The 21,410-nt window shown below is 40.1% G+C and overlaps 1 protein-coding gene across 1 annotated transcript; it reads left to right on the top strand.

Moving 5' to 3' along the window:
• Nucleotides 1-118: 118 nt before the first annotated feature.
• LOC114353315 (carnosine N-methyltransferase) lies at nt 119-17,748 on the top strand. Its single transcript, XM_028305258.1, has 8 exons — nt 119-343; nt 6,484-6,778; nt 9,299-9,420; nt 10,503-10,653; nt 11,403-11,555; nt 12,755-12,906; nt 16,647-16,728; nt 17,573-17,748. Exons 1-8 carry the CDS (start codon nt 255-257, stop codon nt 17,675-17,677), a joined length of 1,149 nt encoding a protein of 382 aa, XP_028161059.1. The 5' UTR covers nt 119-254; the 3' UTR covers nt 17,678-17,748.
• The last annotated feature ends 3,662 nt before the right edge of the window (nt 17,749-21,410 follow it).

Raw genomic sequence — 21,410 nt, 5'->3', positions numbered from 1 at the left:
TTAACTTCTCACTTTAATTTAATTTCAAAATAATACATGAACGTATTCGGATATCTTCAGAAACTTAACATCGTCTTGTCCACCCACAGGTTGCGTATCCGAACATTAGTTAGCTGTCAAACGGGAAGCGATCTATTTATTTGCTTGCCGTTCCCAAAATATTCAATTTAAATACTGTATTTAGTGTCGCAAGATATCAAATAATATATCATTTCTATCGGCATTAGTTATTTGATCATTTTAGATCACCGAAGATGTCATTCGCGGCCGCAACTGAAGAAATCGACGAGGTAAAAGAGAGGGCCCACTTCGTCGCCGTTGTGAACGCATTTAAGTACTACAAGTGAGTAAATCTGTTTTAAAAATAGTCCTAAAATGTATTAGAATACTCTAGTGATACATTACAAGGGTTTGCGCGATGATTTTTTGTGATAAATCGCGATAAAACCGACATAGCAACAAGTCTTTGTTTGCGCTGTATTGCCTGATATAATTAACCTATTTAGATACTACAATACGCTTTGTTGTTCCCCTGTACACGTGCCGCGGTGTGGTCCTAATTCCCTGTGTCGTTAGGTGGATTTTGCCTTGAAATTTTCTGCTAGATCTCCAATTAGATGGTCACTAACTACATAGTTACATTGTCTTTGTTGGAAACAGGAAAAATGTATAAGTTAGTCATTATCATCTGATAGTAGCTTTATACATACTATATAAAGTGAAATTTAAATCATTGGCATCCTTTTAATATAAGACTACTCATGATACATAGTAATTAAACATTCCCAAAATATGAGACAAATCCAATTAGACTTTTGTCTTTATTTTTACTATTTATTTGTATTTTATAGACTTTAAATTGTACAGTCAACAGCATATCAAAGCATAATTTTTTGTTGTAAAATACACCTATAACATTGAATACAAATAAATAGTAAAAATAAAGACAAAAAACTCTTTGGATTTGTCTCATATTTGGGAAATGTACTATGTATCTTGAGTAGTCTTATTTTAAAATGATGCCATCAATATTAAAACACCCTGTAGAGATAATGGTTCAGTCAGTCTGTATTCATTTGTTTAGAGCTATTTTTAAAACGAGATTTATTTGCTGCAAGATAAGCATTCTTTCACAAATAAATATTGTTTACTCAATCAATAAATACACTTAAAATGGACACATGTTAGATGTTTTTTGTTTAACATTTTTAATGACCTTCATATTTTTATATCTCAAAACCTAACAAACTGTTTTTGAAATGATAAGAAAAGATAACAGTATATTGTGCATTATTTATTTATTATTTATTGCACAATTCATTGAAAGTAAACTTGAAAAAAGATTTATAAAATAAGGATGTACCTATTTAATAACAGAGTTAGATTTGGACTTAGTATAATGTTACAGTATTCTCTTAAAGATACTTTAAATTATAAAGTATATTGTTTACTCTAGAATGTTAATTTCCAATAAGAAAAGAATTCAGTAACAAAAGTCAACTATTGGTTTAAGTTAGTTAGGGTATACTTATCTACAGCATTCTAGTTCAGCATTTCTATATACAGGGTGTCCCGTAATGTAACGTCAAGCCGGAACTGGGTGTTGAGGCAAGTTATGCTGGTTATCAGAAAAATATATAAAAAAATCTATGTGGCATATTTTCAAAATAATGGGCATTTAAAAAAAATCAAAAATTTCTACTCCAGGTGACGGTCTTTTTACTCGTGTTGCCACAAATCTTCACTTTTTCCAAATTTTTTTTTGTTATGTAACCCTGAATAATGCTTCTCTAAATTGTTATCAAAATTACAAAACCAGCTGCTCCAGTTTGGATAAAAAAAATACATTATTCCCAAAAAAAATTTCAAAATAAAAATTTTGTCTAGTTTAAACTGACTGTACTGAAAAAAAAAAGTACTACGGAAGTGTGGCATGTGACGTCATAATTTGGCGCATTTAGTAAGGATTCCAAAATGGTATAACACTTGGTAAATTCTTGCTGTAATTGTCGACAATTTTTAGTTTTTTGGAAATAATCCCGTTTTTAACTTTATCTACCTTGGTTAAAAATTATTATTCTAATGTGCCCAAAATTCAAGTTTCTGTGACTGACTACCGTACAGTCAGTCACAGAAACTTTTGTCACCATGACAGTAATTAGTAGTTGACATACTGTGACAAAAGTCACCCGTGCGTGCGCGCCGTTACTACCTGCTCTGCCTGCACTTGTACTTGGTAACAGGGATAATAAGGATAATTATGAAGTTTCGGTTATGGATACGGTTACGGATATTAGAATAATATTATACCGGTTTCGGTTACGGTCACGGATATGAAATCATTTCAGATTATCCGAAAGTTTCGGATAATTTCGGTTACGGAATTATTAGAATTTCAAAAATGTAGGTATAATTCAAATAGCAAGATGCTGCGTGACCCACATAGCTACTTTATGTACCAACTAAGACGACACCTATGTATGATAAAGGTTAAACAGGCTGGCATATTAGATGGTGCCAGGGAATGCCAGACAAGTTGGTAACAAATATTAAGATTTAAGGTACAATTCCAAGACGGGCCGCAGACCGCAAACTGCAAAACTCTATGAAATCGGCAGCGCGGCATTGCAGCTGCGGCGTGTATACTGCAGATTTCATAGAGTTTTGCAGTTTGGAATAATTGTACCCTTAGACTCCGCCTTTATCCGAAACTATCCGTAACTTTTGAATCAGTTTCGGTTACGGTTATGGATATTTTTTTATTTCGGATATCCGATAGTTTCGGTTACGGTTACGGATATCCATAACATCCCTGCTTGGTAAGATGGCCCTCTCCGTCCCGCTCATACCTTTTAAAATGGCTTCTCCACCTCATTTAAGCCATATATAAAAGAAAGTCATGTTAGTTACTTCGCTTATAACTCAAGAACGGCTGAACCGATTTAGCTGAAAATTGTCCGGGAGGTAGTTTAGAGCCAGGAGAAGGACATAGGATACTTTTTATCCCGTTCGAAATTAAAAAAAAGTCTGCTTATTTATTGCCATTAAGGCGGAACAAAGTTCGCCGGGTCAGCTAGTCCTTGATAAAATAAATTACATATTCTAATTAGAATTAATATTTTTGAAGCTAGAATATAAAACAAAATAAAATCATTGACACATTAACAATATTTACAGCAGTACAGGGCAACTTATATTGTACTACAAAACTTAATATTCTACAAAGCAAAGCAGGATTCATTTCATCATCACAGGAGTTTTCACTTCTTGATGGTAGTTTTAGAATCACATCATGGTGCATATCTAAATAAATATGCTTGTGTTGTAAGGGGGTTCACTAAAGCAGTCCTCCTCACCTGAATAGAAAAAATAGTTCCACCCTAGACCTTAAATTCTAGAATCTTCTAATCTTAGATCATTGACACAATGTCGTATGACCACAGAATAAATAAGCACTGTATGACGAAACAACAAACATATTTACATTTTATAACATGTAAACAATGGATAAACTACTGCTACACGTGTATCTGACGTTTTTACTTGTGATTCATAGTTTATAATCGTTGTGAATACTGTATAATACTGTATTATGGTGATATCTACTTATCAGGCTGCAGATTAGCGTGGGTGCAATAACTCATACCTACTTATTATATGTAGGTACTAGCTTTTGCCCGCGGCTTCACCTGTGAAATTTAGTGTCACAGATCGGCATAAAGTATAGCCTATCTATATGTTAATCTGGGTTACAAACAATAATACTGTAAAGTTTCAACAAAATCCGTTCAGTAGTTTTTGCGTGAAAGAGTAACAAACATCCAGACATCCAGAAATCCAAACTTTCGCATTTATAATATTAGTTTAGTAGGATATTAGTAGGATTAGTAGGAAGAAGTAGGATCTAGCGGCCGCCCGCGACTGCGTACGCGTGGATCCCGTTTTACCGCCTTAGTAAAATCCGTTCTTAGTGAGCATCGGGCACCACTATCGGCCAACTAAAAATCGATGGTCTGCGCCTAGTCTAAAAGGAACCCCATGCAAAATTTGAGACTCCTAGCACTTGTAGTTTCTGAGATTTCGTGATAAGTGAGTCAGTCATTAACCTTTCGCTTTTAAAGGTTAAATAAACTCTTGTTTTTATACCTAAACCACTCAATAAATAATGAATGAGCAGTACAAAACAAGGGCTACCTGTTGTAAGACTGAGGAGTCTTGCCTCCAATGTAAGCCTTCAGTGAAACCCAATCAATGTTGTTCGTTCGTTAGTTCGTCTCAGCCAAATGACGTCCACTGCTGGACAAAGGCCTCCCCAAGGATTTCCACAACGGCTGGCCCTTTTTTTTTTTTCGTCGGGAAATGCTTTGCGCATACCCACTGCTCTATGGGGACGGCCAGTGGATTATGTGGGACTCTCCCCGCCTACCCACTAAAGGCGGGGCCTACCCACTAAAACCCGACGGTTTCCACCAGAGCCCAAAGAAACGGAGCCGCGAGTTATTGTCCTGGTTGGACATTCGTCCGCAGCTCCGCCTCAGGCTAAAGGCTCGCTCACGAGCAAGCCTCTGGCTTCGAGGGAACCCCCAATCCCCTCCTCCAGTTGTTTTTTATAGAGGTTTTCTCCTCGCGGCCCTGGTAAAACACGACCCCCGGCCCGCCGTAGCGGGTTACGGTCTGCTCTATGCCGCTGCTCGGTCAGCTCTGCTGATCAGAGAAGTACCGAGAGCGGCCCTCCAAAGAATGGGCCCGGGCAAACGCCCCGCCAGCCCCCACCTGTGGGGGTTTTAAAGATGTCCCCTGCATCGTGGCCCGGGCAAATGCCTCGACGGCCCCCGGCCCACTCAATTGTGGGTTACGGGTTGCCCGACAGGCCCGCCGAGTTGACGAGACCTGCCGCGCAGGTGAGAAGTTAGCCGCCCGCGTGAACAGACCACGCGGACGTTGCCCAGGGTGCACCACGAGGAGGTCCCTCACCATCGCACCCCACAACGACTGGCCCTGCGCTGCCCGCACCCAGCTACTTCCCGCCACCCACCGCACCCAGCTACTTTCCCAACCTGACCTTGACCAGATCATCGGTCCATCTGCTCGGAAGCTTGCCCACACTACGCCTTCTGAGTTTCTGACTCGTGGTCGCCACTGGAGAACTTTTCTGCCCCGTTAATCAGTGTTGTATGTTATTATACCTATCGCCAATTTTTGGCTTTCTTTGAGTTCTTCTTAACGTGTCGACAACAAACCTACACAGTGTCAACCCAACAAGAGTGGCGTTGTCAGTAGCCTTCATTAAATCTTCCCGCGTGCAGTTGTTTGGGCACTCAGGGCACCACATCATGTGCTTCGTCGACTGGGGAACACAACCACACTTTTTTCTTTAAATTGAAGTGATGGGAATGGGAGGTGAAATGAGCCTCATAAATGAGGTCGTCAGTCCACCGAGTTTGAAGCCTGCTTTTATTTAAATAACCCATACATATTTATTTACATATTCTAGACATATTCCGTCAATGTTGGTAATGTAATAAGAATTAATTATAGTTTGATAACAGCTACATAGTATGTGGTGATAACTAGGTCATAAAGTAATTAATATCAATTATGTGTAACTGTACTATTAAAATTATAAATTAATTACATAAGCGATAGTGGACTTTTGTGTGTGATAAGAATAATAGTTTTATATCTTCTCTATTACTATTATCATACATTTATTAATAAACTAGCTTTCCGCCCGCGGCTTCGCCCGAATTTTGTCTGTCAGAAAAACTTTATCGCGCGCGTCCCTGTTTCAAAAACCGGGATAAAAACTATCCTATGTCCTTTCCCGGGACTCAAACTATTTCTATGCCAAATTTCATCAAAATCGGTTCAGTGGTTTAGGCGTGAAAGAGAGACAGACAGACAGACAGAGTTACTTTCGCATTTATAATATTAGTATAGAATAGATATTAGTATAGATACAGTTTGTAAAAAAAACATCATCAACTTTAATTTGTATGTCAATGCGAATATTTTTTTACATGTTTGGTTAGGCTGTTAATCAGTATGAACAGTACGGATGTACGCACATTATACCGATTTGGTATCGGCCGATGCCTCATACAAATGAGAAGCTGACCAAACTATCCGCCGACTAAAAGTCTGCAGTTAAATTTTTTTTTAAAGATTATTAACAATTTGTATTGCCCAAATTACTAATAGTCCCGTTAGCCCCTCGTGGTAAGCTAAATAAGCTTGTGTTACGAGTGGGCTCACCACAATAGTCGAACGGTGGTGGGATTCGAACCCGCGTTCCTCGAATCTCGAGTCGGCCACTCCGACCCCTTCACCGTTCGGCTATCGTGGCTATAAATTGATATTAGTTCTATATGTTCGTTTCAGCCGAAAGACGTCCACTGTTGGACAAAGGCATGTTTGTAACACAGTTAATCTATTGAGGTAGACTATGAACAAATATTTTACATGCTGCAATATTTTTTCCAGATTATGCAGCCTGGACAGAATACACAAGTCCGAAAAGATCATATCCATGCTGCCCATAACGCACCAGCGGCGCCTCGACAAATACAAGACTTACCTGACCAAATTCAAACAGTGCCTTGATGTGAACAATACCGTAGTCCACCTGATCATCAAGGATGTGGACACTATGTTCGAGAATGTGGACCATAGCAACAGTATGGAGATAGGCACGAATGGGGAGAGCTTTGGATGCAACTATAATAACTGTGAGATCGCCTCGCAGAAGCAGCATAAGATGCAGCATGATGTTGAGAAGGTTAGTTCTTTAGTGTTACCTAAGTACAAGGTGGACCGACGACCTCATAAAGGTAGGAGCAAGGCGCTGGATGCAGGCCGCTACCAACCGGGCGATGTGGAAGTAATTTAGGGAGGCCTATGTTCAGCAGTGGACATCCCGTGAAAGAAATGATGATGATTTATATTATTCCCACCTCATAAAGGTAGTAGCAAGGCTGCAAGGCGCTAGATGCAGGCCGCTACCAACCGGGCGATGCGGAAATCATTGGGGGAGGTCTATGTTCAGCAGTGGACGTCCTGTGACTGAAATGATGACGATGATTAACTCTTTGCGGTCCAGAGAAAGGAAAGACAGAAAATGAGACTGTTCGTTCGTTCGCACTTCTTGCTAAAAGTTAAGTAGTTAAATTGTATTTATTTAATCATCAATGGACAAACCAATGCAACTAAAGGTTTAGTGGAAAAAAATTGCGAACAGTGCCTTGACGTGAACAATACCATAGTCCACCTGATCATCAAGGATGAGGACACTATGTTCGAGAATGTGGACCATAGCAACAGTATGGAGATAGGCACGAATGGGGAGAGCTTTGGATGTAACTATAATAACTGTGAGATCGCCTCACAGAAGCAGCATAGGATGCAGCATGATGTGGAGAAGGTTAGTTCTGGCAAGGTGGACCGACGACCTCATAAAGGTAGCAGCAAGGCGCTGGATGCAGGCCGCTGCCAATCGGGCGATGTGAAAATCATAGGACCACTGCTAAGCATAGGCCTCTATGCTTAGCAGGGCTACCTAAGTAAACTCCGACAAAACTTTACTTCGACATTACGTTACTCCGACATTTCTGAATATCGACATGACTTTACTTCGACACTACACTACTTCGACAAAGGATATTCGCCTTTGTCTAAGTAGTGTAGTGTCGAAGTAAAGTCATGTCGATATTCAGTAGTGTCGGAGTAACGTAATGTCGAAGTAACGTTTGTCGGAGTTCAGTTTTTGAGCCGCTTAGCGGCTTAGCAGTGGACGTCTTGTGGCTGAAATGATGATGAAGTATACGGGACTATTCCCATCTCTAGTTCCTTTGTTGCACCTCCGGTGAAGCTATGATCCGTCAACGAACTAAAGTCGCTGACATAGCCTGACGGATTAGCAAGCTGAAGTGGCAATGGCCGATGGGGCAGAAAAGTTCTGGAATGGAGGCCGCGTGCCGGAAAACGCAGTGTGGGACGTCCACCCACAAGGTGGACTGACGACATCATAAAGGCAGTAGGGAAGCGCTGGACGCAGGCTGCTACCAATTGATCAACATGGAAAACATTGGGGGAGGCCTATGTTCAGCAGTGGACGTCCTGTGGCTGAAATGATGATGATGATTACCTCTTTGCGGTCCAGAGAAAGGAAAGACAGAAAGTGACACTGTTCGTTCGTTCGCACTTCTTGCTAACTTAGGTACCTAGGTAAATTGTATTTATTTAATCATCAATGGACAAACCAATGCAACTAAAGGTTTAGTGGAAAAAATTGCGAACAGTGCCTTGACGTGAACAATACCATAGTCCACCTGATCATCAAGGATGTGGACACTATGTTCGAGAATGTGGACCATAGCAATAGTATGGAGATAGGCACGAATGGGGAGAGCTTTGGATGCAACTATAATAACTGTGAGATCGCCTCACAGAAGCAGCATAAGATGCAGCATGATGTTGAGAAGGTTAGTTCTTTAGCGTTACTTAAGTATATCACCCGTATGGTGGACCGACGACCTCATAAAGGTAGCAGCAAGGCGCTGGATGCAGGCCGCTACCAACCTGGCGATGTGGAAGCAATTGGGGGAGGCCTATGTTCAGCAGTGGCTGAAATGGTGATAATGAAGTATACAAGGCTATTCCTATCTTTAGTTCCCACCGCTGCAACTCCTGTGTAGGCAGGAGGTACAGCTTGACCACAAAAAAAAAACTTAACCAGTGTAGATCAGGTTTTTCCCAGGAAAAAAGTAACTGTCATGAACCCATGAACCAGGCAATCTTACCCAAACTTTTTCTCAGCACTTGTCAAATGTTGTCTCGAAGCACTGGTAGGGCAAAGAGACAAGAAAAGGTTCTTTAAGAGCAACAATTTAAGTTTTTTTTATTAGTCTTTTATTTTTTATTTATTTTAATACTAGCTTTTGTATGGTTTATGCACTAGATCCGATTTCTCTACTTAGTTTTCTAGATCCGTAATATTATGATGAATTCGAATCAAACGTAGAGCGTAACCGCTGAGGTTCTTTCTTTTGCCAATTCACTATTCTGATAGATAAGGCGACTATCACACTGCACCGCGCTCCGCCACGGTCCGCGTGACGACATAATAACGAATCCCGCGCGCAAACGCGTTGTCAGTGTGTTGTGCTGCGCGTGTTTTCTATACAAACTGAGGTACTCGCATAATAATATAATAATTAAATCTGTCGTCCCGCGTACCGCGGCCGAGCGCGGTGCAGTGTGATAATCGCCTAAAATATGCTCTTGTTTAAACTGGTTGCAGGTCCAATCGGTGCTAAAGAACATAGTGAGAGACTGGAGCGACATCGGCGCGGCGGAGAGGGAACAGTGCTACACGCCGATACTCAACGAGCTGGAGGAACGGTATCCTAAAGAGGAGTACAGGTGAGTGGCGTGCATATGGCGTGACTGTGACGCGACGTGACATGTAGGTCGCGCAGCGAGAGTTGAGACGAACTCGTATTACTGACGTAATTTAGACAACATGTTAGCCTATCATAGTCCGCTTTGCAATGGAGGGAAGTCGAACCTTAATTTCGAACTCTTATGTTCTTCTGATTAATTTCGTTGCGGGCCCAATGACGGTTTAACTTTCCCCCGGGACTTGACCTTCATTGGTTGGGTTTTTATGGCGGTCAAGCTGTAGTTCCTGGCTACACAGGAGTTGCAGTGGTGGGAACGAGAGGTGGGAATAGTCCCGTAACATGTTAGCCTAAGTGCAGGTCATCGACTTTTAAGTAAGTAAGTAAGTAAGCATTTATTTGCTGCACACAAAGTCACATACATAGTTCAACAAAATAACATAATACAATATTTAACATGCACATTAAAAAAAAAATAAAATAAATTAAATAACAATGAGAAATGTTATGAAATGTGAGCAGAGTTGCGGCAGCAAAAGGTCTCCGTCTCAGCATGTGTCACAAGCTAATGTCTGGACGCTGATTTTCAGACGGCGGCCGACGAAAGTGGAGAGCGGCGGTAATCGCCGCAGCAATTCGCAAGGGCATTAAAACACAAATGATAAATGATAAAGAAAAATTAAATAAATAAAAAGTGAAAATTAGTTTAATGTCAAAATGATATATTAAACTATGTAAATTAGATGTCAGGAATAGGATTAGCAGGTCAGTATTATAAATAATGTCAAATTAGAGGGGTTGACTATACCTGGCCATTAGAGATTTTTTGGAATGCCAGTATGTGCTTTTTAAGTTTACTTTTAAAAGTAAACTTGGTTATAGCTTGCCTAATGGGTGGTGGAAGGTTATTCCAGCACTTCGTAGCCAGGTACCTAAAACTTCCTCTAAAAGCTTTTAATTGGCGGATAGTTGGGCCCGATTCTAATTTGTATGAAGAATCGGCCAATACCAAATCAGTGTAATCAGGGAACGAGTGCTCGCTCTCATGCTGCTAGCGGCGCGACTGTAGCGCGACGCGACCGTGACGTGACATAACCCTTGCAGTGACCGCGGCCAGGTCAAGGTGTTGGTCCCGGGAGCAGGGCTGGGCCGGCTGGCCTGGGAGACGGCGGCGCGAGGGTTCGCGTGCCAGGGCAACGAGTTTTCGCTGTTCATGCTGTTCGCAAGCAACTTTATACTCAACAGGTGTCCGGAGGTAAGTAGGAAGAAACTTTGTCACTATTTTTAGTTTCATTTTTGAAAGAAATAAACCTTTTTTGTTGTCATCTGTCATATTATTCGCTTGGTACAAGTCCCTTATTAACTTTACTTAATTTTGCTATGGATTTTATGACAGATTGATTTAATAATAAAATTGGCCTTCACTGGTTACGTTTTTACATGTCCAGCTGTAGATTCTGGCTACACAGAAATTGTAGCGTTTAACAAGGCTTGAATTTAAGTGCTCAACAAGGTTTGGATTCATGATTCATTCATCACACCGTTTATCTCTTAAAAAAACTACTGCTAAACTTACTAACTCCTTTACCTACAATACTGCCTAACAGAATATCAAATTTCGACCATAGGTTTAAGTACTTTTAAAATCAAAATTCGTTTGTACAGGCCAATAAATACACAGTCCACCCGTAGGTGCACCAATACGTGAACAACGTGACGTGCGACCACCAACTATTGGCTTATATCCTCAAACAAAAAGCACCTTTGTTGCTTCTAAACAAATGTGGACTATACTCCGACAGGTATAAAAACTAAATTCATCTGTACAGGCTAACAAATACACAGTACACCCTTGGGTGCACCAATACGTGAATAACGTGACGTGACGTGACCACCAACTATTGGCTGCACATACTCAACCAAAAAGCGCCTTTGTTGCTTCCAAATCTTAATCGAATTTCCACCATACTCCTACAGGTTTAAAACCTAAATTCATCTGCACAGGCCAATAAATACACAGTACACCCGTGGGTGCACCAATACGTGAACAACGTGACATGTGACCACCAACTGCTGGCTGCACAGTTTCCGGATGTGCGACCTTCTGGGGACAGACCTAACCATAACTTCTCGATGACCGCTGGGGATTTTCTTAAGGTGAGTTGGTTATAAAATAACTTACAAAGTAGATCGTTTCATATACGAAGACGCGCCCCACCAATTTTTGGAAAGCGCGAGTTGCGGGGAGTTTGATCCGAGCAATCCGAGCGTCATTATTGTAGTGTGCGTGTGCACTCATGGATGATTTAGCGTGTACCGATAACACTCAAACATTAGCGGAAGAATGGTGGGGCGCGTCTTCGTGGATAGAACTATCTACACATGTTTTTATATAAAAATACCTGCTACGATACCTGATACGACATTACGACCTCATAAAAAGTAGCAGGAAGGCGCTAGATGCAGGTCGATTCCAATCTAGCGATGTGGAATCATTGGGGGAAGCCTATGTTTAACAGTAAACGTCCCGTGGCTGAAATGATGATGATGATAATAAAATGTGAATAAATTAATATTGACAAAACCTTTTTAAAAACAAGCTTTTATTGATTGATGATGACCGGTTGGTAGCGGCTACCTTTATGAAGTCGACGGTCCACCTTGCGGGTGGACGTCCCACGCTGCGTTTTCCGGACCGCGGCCTCCATTACAGAACCTTGCTGCCCCATCGGCCGTCAGTTCTGCGTACTATGTGCCCTGCCCATTGCCACTTCAGCTCAAGCTGAAGTGGCAGTGGGCACTGCCACTTCAGCTTGCTAATCCGTCGGGCTATATCAGCGACTTTAGTTCGTTTACGGATTAGACTAAGAGCTAGTGAACGCCAGACCTACGTCATTTTATAAAAGCTGAAAGTTCGTCAGCGTATGCTCCCAATATAGGTTAGAATGCTGGTGAATCATGGAGTTTGGGTCATCGTGGCTTTGGCAGCTATCCTAAAAAAACTGTCTGGCAAGGAGTTGGAACTGTCAAAACTATCTGGCTTATGTGGAAACAACTTCTTATCATTGCCCAAATATTATGCGTAAAAATCAGATTTTTTGGTATTAGTTTCCTCATCAGCCAGACAGTTTTGACAGTTCCAACTCCTTGCCAGACAGTTTTTTAGGATAGCTGCCAGAGCCACGATGACCCATACTCCATGATTCACCAGCATTCTAACATATATTATGAGCATACGCTGACAAACTTTCAGCTTTTATAAAATGACGTAGGTCTGGCGTTCACTAGCTCTTAGTCGAGATCTCCTCATTTCTGATTCGATGACAATAATTATGAATTATCTACTTTATCCATAGGTATACACAGAGGCCGAGGAATGGGACTGCGTGGCGACGTGTTTCTTCATAGACTGTGCACCAAACGTCATAGAGTTCGTCGAGAGAATCTATAGCATACTGCAACCTGGGGGCTTCTGGATCAACCTGGGACCACTACTGTATCACTACAGGTACTGTACAGTATCTATGTTACGGTCAAAGTGATACATCTGAAAATTATGAATAATCGCCGGTTATTATGAATAATTACCGCATGATTTGGTAGGTAAATGTAATTAATATGAGGTCATTTATGTGTGTATAAAACTAAATAGGCGGCTTACCTATTTTTCATTTTAAATCAAAACATTATGTTATAGGCATCATGGAAAAGTAATATTATGCAAGAAACATTCCAAACTCATTATGCCAAATTATATTAATAAATGATATCAAAACGTTCAAAAGTTTGGCTGTACACGAGCACGTACACAAGATGTTGTTCTCTTTTATGAAATTTGTTAGTACTAAGGTTGAATTATTAAATAATCACTGTTAAATGTGATTAATTTATCACTTTTACCGCGACTGTCGGTAATTATTCATAATAACCGGTTATTATTAATAATTTACAATTTATCACATTAACCGTAACATCTACAGGGTGGAAACGATAAGTGATCTCACTCGATTATTTCTAAACTATACAAGATATCAAAAAACTAATTACTGATCCTGAAAGTGCTTCATGAGCTCTATCAAACGTTATCAATAATAGGTTACAGAATAAACTGGATCTTTCCGAAAATTAAATATTTACAGCTTCCATACATTTGGTACAGCCTCATAATATTAAAAACTACACATGATATCGTAAAACTATTTACTGATCCTAAAAGTGCTTCACGAGCTCTATCCAACGGTATCAATAATAGGTTACAGAATAAAGTGCATCTATCCAAAAATTCAGTGTTTCTATCTTCCATACATTTAGTTCTACCACAGTCATGGCACTCATCTCTTGATAATATTAAAGCAAGTAAAGCCTAAAAAACTGATGTATTCCATAAATAATTTTAAATAATAATGCATTTTACGAGTTTATTTTAAGTTATTTATTTAATTTAAAAAAATACACTTCTAATATTATTATGTGGTTTGCATACATTTAGTATGGAAGCTGAAAACGTTGAATTTTCGGATAGTTCTAGTTTATTCTGTAACCTATTATTGGTACCGTTTGAAAGATCTCTTGATGCACTTTCAGGATCAGTAACCAGTTTTTCGATATCTTGTATAGTTAAGAAATAATCGGGTGAGATCACTTATCGTTTCCACCCTGTATACTAATATAATATTATAAATGTAGGATATGAGTGCGAAACGGAACGTAAGGATGTGTGAAAGAGAAGGAAGAGTGTGTGAGTGTGACGTACGACGACGTGTAGACGAACGACGATTGTTTTGAATGAAGAATGTTCACTAATTTTGTTTTTTAGCTTTCTGTATTCTCTGTTAAAAATAAAAAATACACGTGAAAGAATTATTTCGATACGTCAATTAGTTTCCAAGATATTGAATTTTAAAAGTGCGGGCGGCGGCCGGCCCGCCATTTTATGCGCGTGACGTCATATTACAACGACTGGCTCATATTTGTATGGGTGGAATCTTGCAAGCTGAATTAAGACCCACTTCCAGGCAACCGATTAAGCTGAAATTTCGCAAACACATGTGATTTGGATGACCATGCAATATTATGATGACATGGAGCTGATCTGATGATGGAGCTGGAAGGTGGCCATAGGAACTCTATAATAAAACGACTTAAATGCATCGAGTTTGGGCTCGTTCGTTTTGTATTGATGAGTATTTTAATTCTATATAGTAATCAGGGTCTAATGATGGAGCTGGAAGGTAATTCGCAATAAAACGACACAATCGCATCAAGTTTGGGTTTGGTTCAATTTTAATTTCTGTGATGGGTCTGGGTCTTAATATGTATAATAAGTTTGTATTTACAAAAAAAATATATTTAAGTATGTTTATATCCGTTTTCTTGTGAGCGGACGCTGTGAATGTACGTCACGCGGGGTCACGTGACCGTCGGCGGGACTCAATATTTAAGCGAACTTTGAATGCCTATAAAATCATAACTACTGGGTATTTTTGAATGAAATAAAAACTAATGTATTTGTAAATGTAAAAGCTTAACTGTAACATAGGTTTCAAGTGATTTTGCATACCTAGTAACATTCTCAATTACTATTTTAATTATTTTCTATCTTGGGCAAATAAATACGTAGGAATTAGACCCGCATTTCAATTCCTACAAATTGGGGGCAAATGCGAAAGTAACTCTGTCTGTCTGTTTCCCTTTCACGCCTAAACCACTGAACCGATCTTAATGAAATTTGGCATAGATAGTATGAGTCGCGGGAAAGGACATAGGATAGTTTGTATCCCGATTTTTGAAACAGGGACGCGCGCGATAAAGTTTTTCTGTGACAGACAAAATTCCACGCGGGCGAAGCCGCGGGCGGAAAGCTAGTAATAAATAAATAATTTATTGCATTGAGCGGCTATTCTGGTTCTATGAAGTCCCAGTATCACTACGACACGTAGGCTGAGATCAGTACCTAATAGATATTAGGTAGTGCAGTATCTTTTGGGGGGGATATGTTTTAAATCTTGTGGGCTTAAGATGTGTTTGCCCAGGAGTAAGCTCCGCTTGCGCATCAAAGGTCCGCAGTCCGTGAGAATGTGTAGTGGCGTTTCATCTGCCTCTTGGCACATCCTGCACGTTCTTGTTTCGGACAGTCCCATAGTGGACAAGTGCTTGTTTAAGCTGCAGTGATCCAGTGTGCGCTCGAACTAAGATGCGCATTTTGGTCCTACTCAGTCCTATGATCTGCTTAGAGCATTTAAGGTAGGCTTTTTGAGAGCTTTGGAATGAGTAGTTAAGAAGACTGCGCACCGAACGTCATTGAGTTCGTCCAGAGAATCTACCTACAGCTCACTACAGCCTGAGGGCTACTGGATCAACCTGGGACAACTACTGTACCACTACAGGTACAGTACAGTACACGGGACTATTCCCATCTCTCGTTCCCACCGCTGCCACTCCTGTGTAGCCAGGATCTACAGCTTGACCGCTAATCGGGTCTGACGCAGAATGTGCACATTTTTCATACTAATATAATACAAACAAACTCTTCAGCCTTTACATTTGGATAGAAAAGAGTGCATTTTTTGAAGTGGTCATTTTGCGAAATGCACATTCTGCGTCAGACCCCGCCAATCAAAGAACCCAACCAGTGAAGGTCAAGTTTGTCCCGGGGAAAGTTAAACTGTCATTGGACCCGCAATCGAGACAAAGGTACCAATGCTATAGCAAAAGTTATGCAGTATCGTGACCTTCATCAGTAGGCCTTGAATATTATAGTCGTTGCAATGAGGGTGTTCGCGATTGAAAAATCCGCCAGATGGCGGGACGTGGATGTAGGGTCTGACTGCTGCGTGATTGGTGGATTTGGACATATCTGTCAATGTCATGTCAAAAATAACCAATCATGCAGCATTTGGACCTCGCGTCTACGTATTGCCATCTGGCAGATTTTTCAATCGCGAAAACCCTCATTCACGAAGGCGAGTGAGCTTCACATGTGTGGTGGCTCGCTACTGTTCGTTTTTCATAAGTTTTGATAGACATTACACTATCGTTATGTGCATGTACACGTACACACACAGGTAAAGCTCACTCGCCTTCGTGAGTTGCAAGAACTATAGGTACCCGCCGTGATAAGCTTTTATCGCGCCATGTTATCGATTTTACGTGATAAACCCATACGTTTGTCGTCTAAATTCATCGTTAAGATTTTATCCTGGCGAGGTTTGAGTATATGAATAATTTGAATTGTATTTTCTTTTCCAGTGATATGACGACAGAGAACAGCATCGAGCCTCCATACGATATACTACTGGACATCATCAGAGATGTGGGCTTCGATATATTGGTGAGTTCTTCAGCGAAATGCTTGTCTTTTGAAGTGAAATCTATACTAATATTATAAATGCGAAAGTAACTCTGTCTGTGTCGCTTACACGCCTAAACTACTGAAATGATTTTGATGAAATTTGGCATAGAGATAGTTTGAGTCCCGGGAAAGGACATAAGATAGTTTTTATCCCGGTTTTTGAAACAGGGACGCGTGCGATAAAGTTTTTCTGTGACAGACAAAATTCCACGCGGGCGAAGCCGCGGGCGGAAAGCTAGTGATATATAAATACTGGGGGCCATCCATAAATTACTTTATACGTTAAAGTGTGACATTTGTGTGACAAGGGGGGTGGGAGGGGTCAGATCATGTTTTTTGAACGTTTTAATCTAACTCCCATATTCACAAACATTACTATGAGGTCTCACAGTGCGCGTGGACTCACAGGGTGCCACACGAACCAATCACAGAGATCTATTCAACGTTGTGGGTTCGATTTGCTGCTTCACTTAGCAAGTATCGTTTGTGAATGCGGGTGTAAGTGTAGTTAAAAAAACATGATCCTCACAAATAACTATTACTATAGTCTGGGCTGTGAGCACGTAGAATTTTGTCCAATGACCCCAAGCTACCCATCGCTCGCACACTCACTGCGGGCGCGCGTCGCACAGTCGCGACAGCAATATAATTACGCGCGAGCGATAAGGATGGGTAGCTTAGGTCACAGACCGGGCTTTAGCTGTGTCAAGGAAATCATGAAATTCGCGTGACGTAATTTATGGATGGTCTCCTTCCTCCTTTCGAGAGAGAGGGAGACAGGTGCTTTGCTTTGCAAATAAAAACTTTTCTCTCTTTCTTACAGAAAGAGCAGACCGGCGTGAAGACGAAATACGCACAAAACCCAAACTCCATGATGCAGCACGAGTACGACTCAGTTTTCTTCGTGTGCAGGAAGCCTTACTGCTAATATACACGGCCGAGGCGTAAACTGTCATAAGTAAGATTTTTGAAAATTTTAAACATGGCGCATGGCAAATTGGTACAGTCGCAGAATGAAAAGGTTCGTCACCTTAGTGTCGGTTTTCGCTTGCACTAGGTACTGTAAGAGTCAAACCTGCCAACATAACAGTGCAAGAAACAGTGCTGCTAACATTTAAATAAATATGACGTTTGCTAACAAATAAGGTTTTGCTTGTTTATTTTTCTATCCCATCAGTGCAATGCAATGATGACATTGACCAATATTGACAATAGTTTTTTTATATTTAATAGAAATAATAATGGCAGGTTGAACCAACAAGAAGGTTTTAGTTTATCAATCATAATAATCTTCTTGACAAGATAAATCGTCAAACAACTTTGATCTGAATAATTTTGAACTTTACTGGCGAACAGTTAAAGATTATTTTCTCTAACTCGAGATTATTCTGTAACATAGTTTCAAAAGGTAATATGTGCTCGCGATTCGTTGAAGGAATCAATTTGAAAACTGACGAACTTTTTCATTCCGTGACTGAACAATGTAAGTAAAAAATTGGCAATTTATAAGTTGAAAATACAATAAGTTAAGAAAACAAGTCATACGACCAATTTTTTTTTGGATTTTCTAGAAAGTCAGGGATCGTTTAAGTAAGCGAAAACTCTTATGAAATAATGTTTTTTTTTTAAATAAACATTATTGTCAAGAAGTTTTTTATAATGGACATAGTTTGATGCCATTTGTCGATACGATAACATGGCGTTTTATAACGTCATAAAAAATACAAAATCAGATATTATTTACGTTCACAATTATTTGCTAAACTAAAAATGCATTATTTTACTTCCTAACTGACATCAATGACATAGCAAACATTGCAAATTGTCTCTTGATTACTCATAAAATTCAAGTTTGTAAAATGAAAAATTGTTACATAGGGGGTATTGAAACTGCACCTTCGATTTAACATTGGCATTTATGTCTTGTTCATTTGTTTTAAAAATCAAGTTTGATAAAAGTAATTTGTTACATAGGTTTTGAAACTGAACCTTTGATTTATGAGGTATAGATGACCCACGCTGAACTGTCCCACCAAACTCAATGACAGGGGGGCGCTACCGTCGTTCAACTATATGGTTTCCAACATGGCAAAAATCGGAACCAGCGATCTGGTATTGACGGTGGCGCCCCACTGTCAATGTCATGGATAGGACAGTTCAGTATTTTAGAACTATATGCAAGTGGCATCAAACTTTGAACATTATCCAATCGCATTAAGGTCGAAAATCGTGATAACATATTATGATACGGCATATTCCACAATGAAGAAAAACAAATACGGGTATACGGTATAGAAGAAATCTTTGTGGAGTAAATAATTTAGAACTTAAATCAAAAAGTACCAAGATTCATAATAAAGTGACAGTTTACAACTATGCTAATATAACTAATGTATAAGAAATATAAACAATATTGTGACAAATGTGACGTTGATAACCAAGTTTGTTAAATTATAGATATAGCACTTAACTCAGTGCCTGAGGTATGAGAGGGGTGACATTGACATATGACGTGACATACAAATTTGAAGTCTCGGTGATATATTTTTTTATCCACAAAGAGGAAGCTCTTGGCCTGTATCTCACCTGATGGTGTGACGATCAGGCCGAAGGTGGAAGCGAGCTTCACCCGGAATCCTCAACCACCGAGGAACTGGCTATCTTACCTCTAACTGCTGAAACACAACAATGCTGTTAACACTGTTGTTATGGCGACAGACTTAGGTAAGATGGTGGTAGCTAGCCAGGCGGACTTAGAACAAGCCCTACCACCAACCAAACCGAACAGAAAAATCTGCCCCCACTGGGAATCGATCCCGGGACCTCTGCGTCTGAAGCAGGTGGTGGTACCACTAGACCACAGAGGCGGTTATTTGACCGTCTCAAAAACACCCTCCCGTGCCGCTAACATACCTCAGGCACTGACTTAAGCGCTATACATATTGATCTATACATAGATACAATATTATTTAGATCGATGTTCTGATATGTACATTCAGCCTCAAATAGTTCGCGACACCCAAAGTAGCCAAAAAGTTCACAACACGTCTTTGTTAAGCAGGGTACTCACCTAAAGCCTGGTCCGTGAGCACGTAGAAACTTGTCCAATGACCCCAAGCTACCCATCCTTATCGCTCGCACGTAATTATATTGCTGTCGCGACTGTGCGACGGGCACCCGCAGTGAGTGTGCGAGCGCGACAGCAACATACGCGCGAGCGATAAGGATGGGTAGCTTGGGGTCATTGGACAAGTTTCTACGTGCTCACGGACCAGGCTTTAGCTGTGTAGCATGTAATGTATCAGATACTGTATCAAGAGAGTACATAGGCACGAGTCAGCTGCTCGCTGCTCGCGCGTGGTTCGCAGGGAGATCATAGCGACCCGCCGAGTGGCGGTATCACTGCGAGCACAAAGGCGGCTCGCAGTAGGATCCAGGAGCTCGCAGCCAGATACGCGATGACCGTGGACGAGCCGTACTCACTTCTAAGGTTAGATACGTTACATGGTACGATACGTGCTACATGGCAGGTGAGTACCCGGCTTTACAAGGTTGTGTTCTTAACTTTTTGGCCACTGGGTATTACGAACTATTTGACTCTGACTATACATTACTGAAGTTATGTAACAGAACTTGAATATAAATGCACATTAAGTTTATTATGAGTTAAAATGCTTGTATGTTTGTTTTACATTCTAATTGGGAAGAACCTAAAGAATGAGTATATCTTTTAGTTTGAAAAAACGTTGTCAACTATTGTTTGGTTGTTATTTCTGATTGGTAATTTAAAGTAAAGGGCTTTCTTCATTATTTAATAGATATTGGATTAATACGGCAGTGGGAATGTATTTCCCACCATATTGTAAGCCTTATTCATTTGCCTTAAGGTCTATAAAAAATATGATATAACTGTCAAAAAGACACAACTGTATGTTCAAAATAAAGTCACCTTAAGAGTGCATTGGCTCACTCAATTTTGAACCGTATGGGTTTGTCTTTAAGGTGCAAATTCAATTAAAATTTTGAACTTTTAAGGGTCAAAATCTGAATAATATTGTTGAAGTAAGTCCTAAGTGAGCATATATCTTGTCAGGTGTTATTGTTAAATCTTTATGTATAGAAAGTTTATGTATTAGAGGGGCAGCTTTTTTTGGGTCGAAATTTATCAATGTGGTAAATATAACACCAATAGGAGACTATTTAAAAGAATAATTCCATAAATAAATAAAAGAACTCATGTAAATGTCAATTTAAATTATGTATTTATGAAAATGTTTTCAATGCATAATTAGGCAGGTATTTGACCGTAATCGCACCTGGTGTTAAGTGAGATGCAGTCTAGGAGGGGACATATCTGCCCTGTAAGTGCCTATTGCCTATTCACTCTCGCCTTAGAAAGGCCTATTTTCGTTCATTTGCTATTCTGATTTTAATTAAAAACGATAATTAGTGTCCAATTCCCTATTAATTGTAGAGATTTTATATTATTTACATACCTACACTGGTGAAATCGACCTGAGAAATATGTTGGGTGCCACAAAGTTGCGTTTTGTTTGTTCTACGTCAAAAAATATCTAAGTTTTATTTTGTGTCAGCATGTTGAAATAAAGGACCTTGAAACGCATCTGCAAGAGTCCTTACAGGTACAGTCAGCAACAAAT

Source organism: Ostrinia furnacalis, unplaced genomic scaffold, assembly GCF_004193835.3.
Source record: "Ostrinia furnacalis isolate ACB-3 unplaced genomic scaffold, ASM419383v2 OfSCF1649, whole genome shotgun sequence".
NCBI lineage: Eukaryota > Metazoa > Arthropoda > Insecta > Lepidoptera > Crambidae > Ostrinia > Ostrinia furnacalis.
The sequence above is the reverse complement of the archived record's forward strand: the minus strand, read 5'-3'. Positions and strand labels throughout refer to the sequence as shown.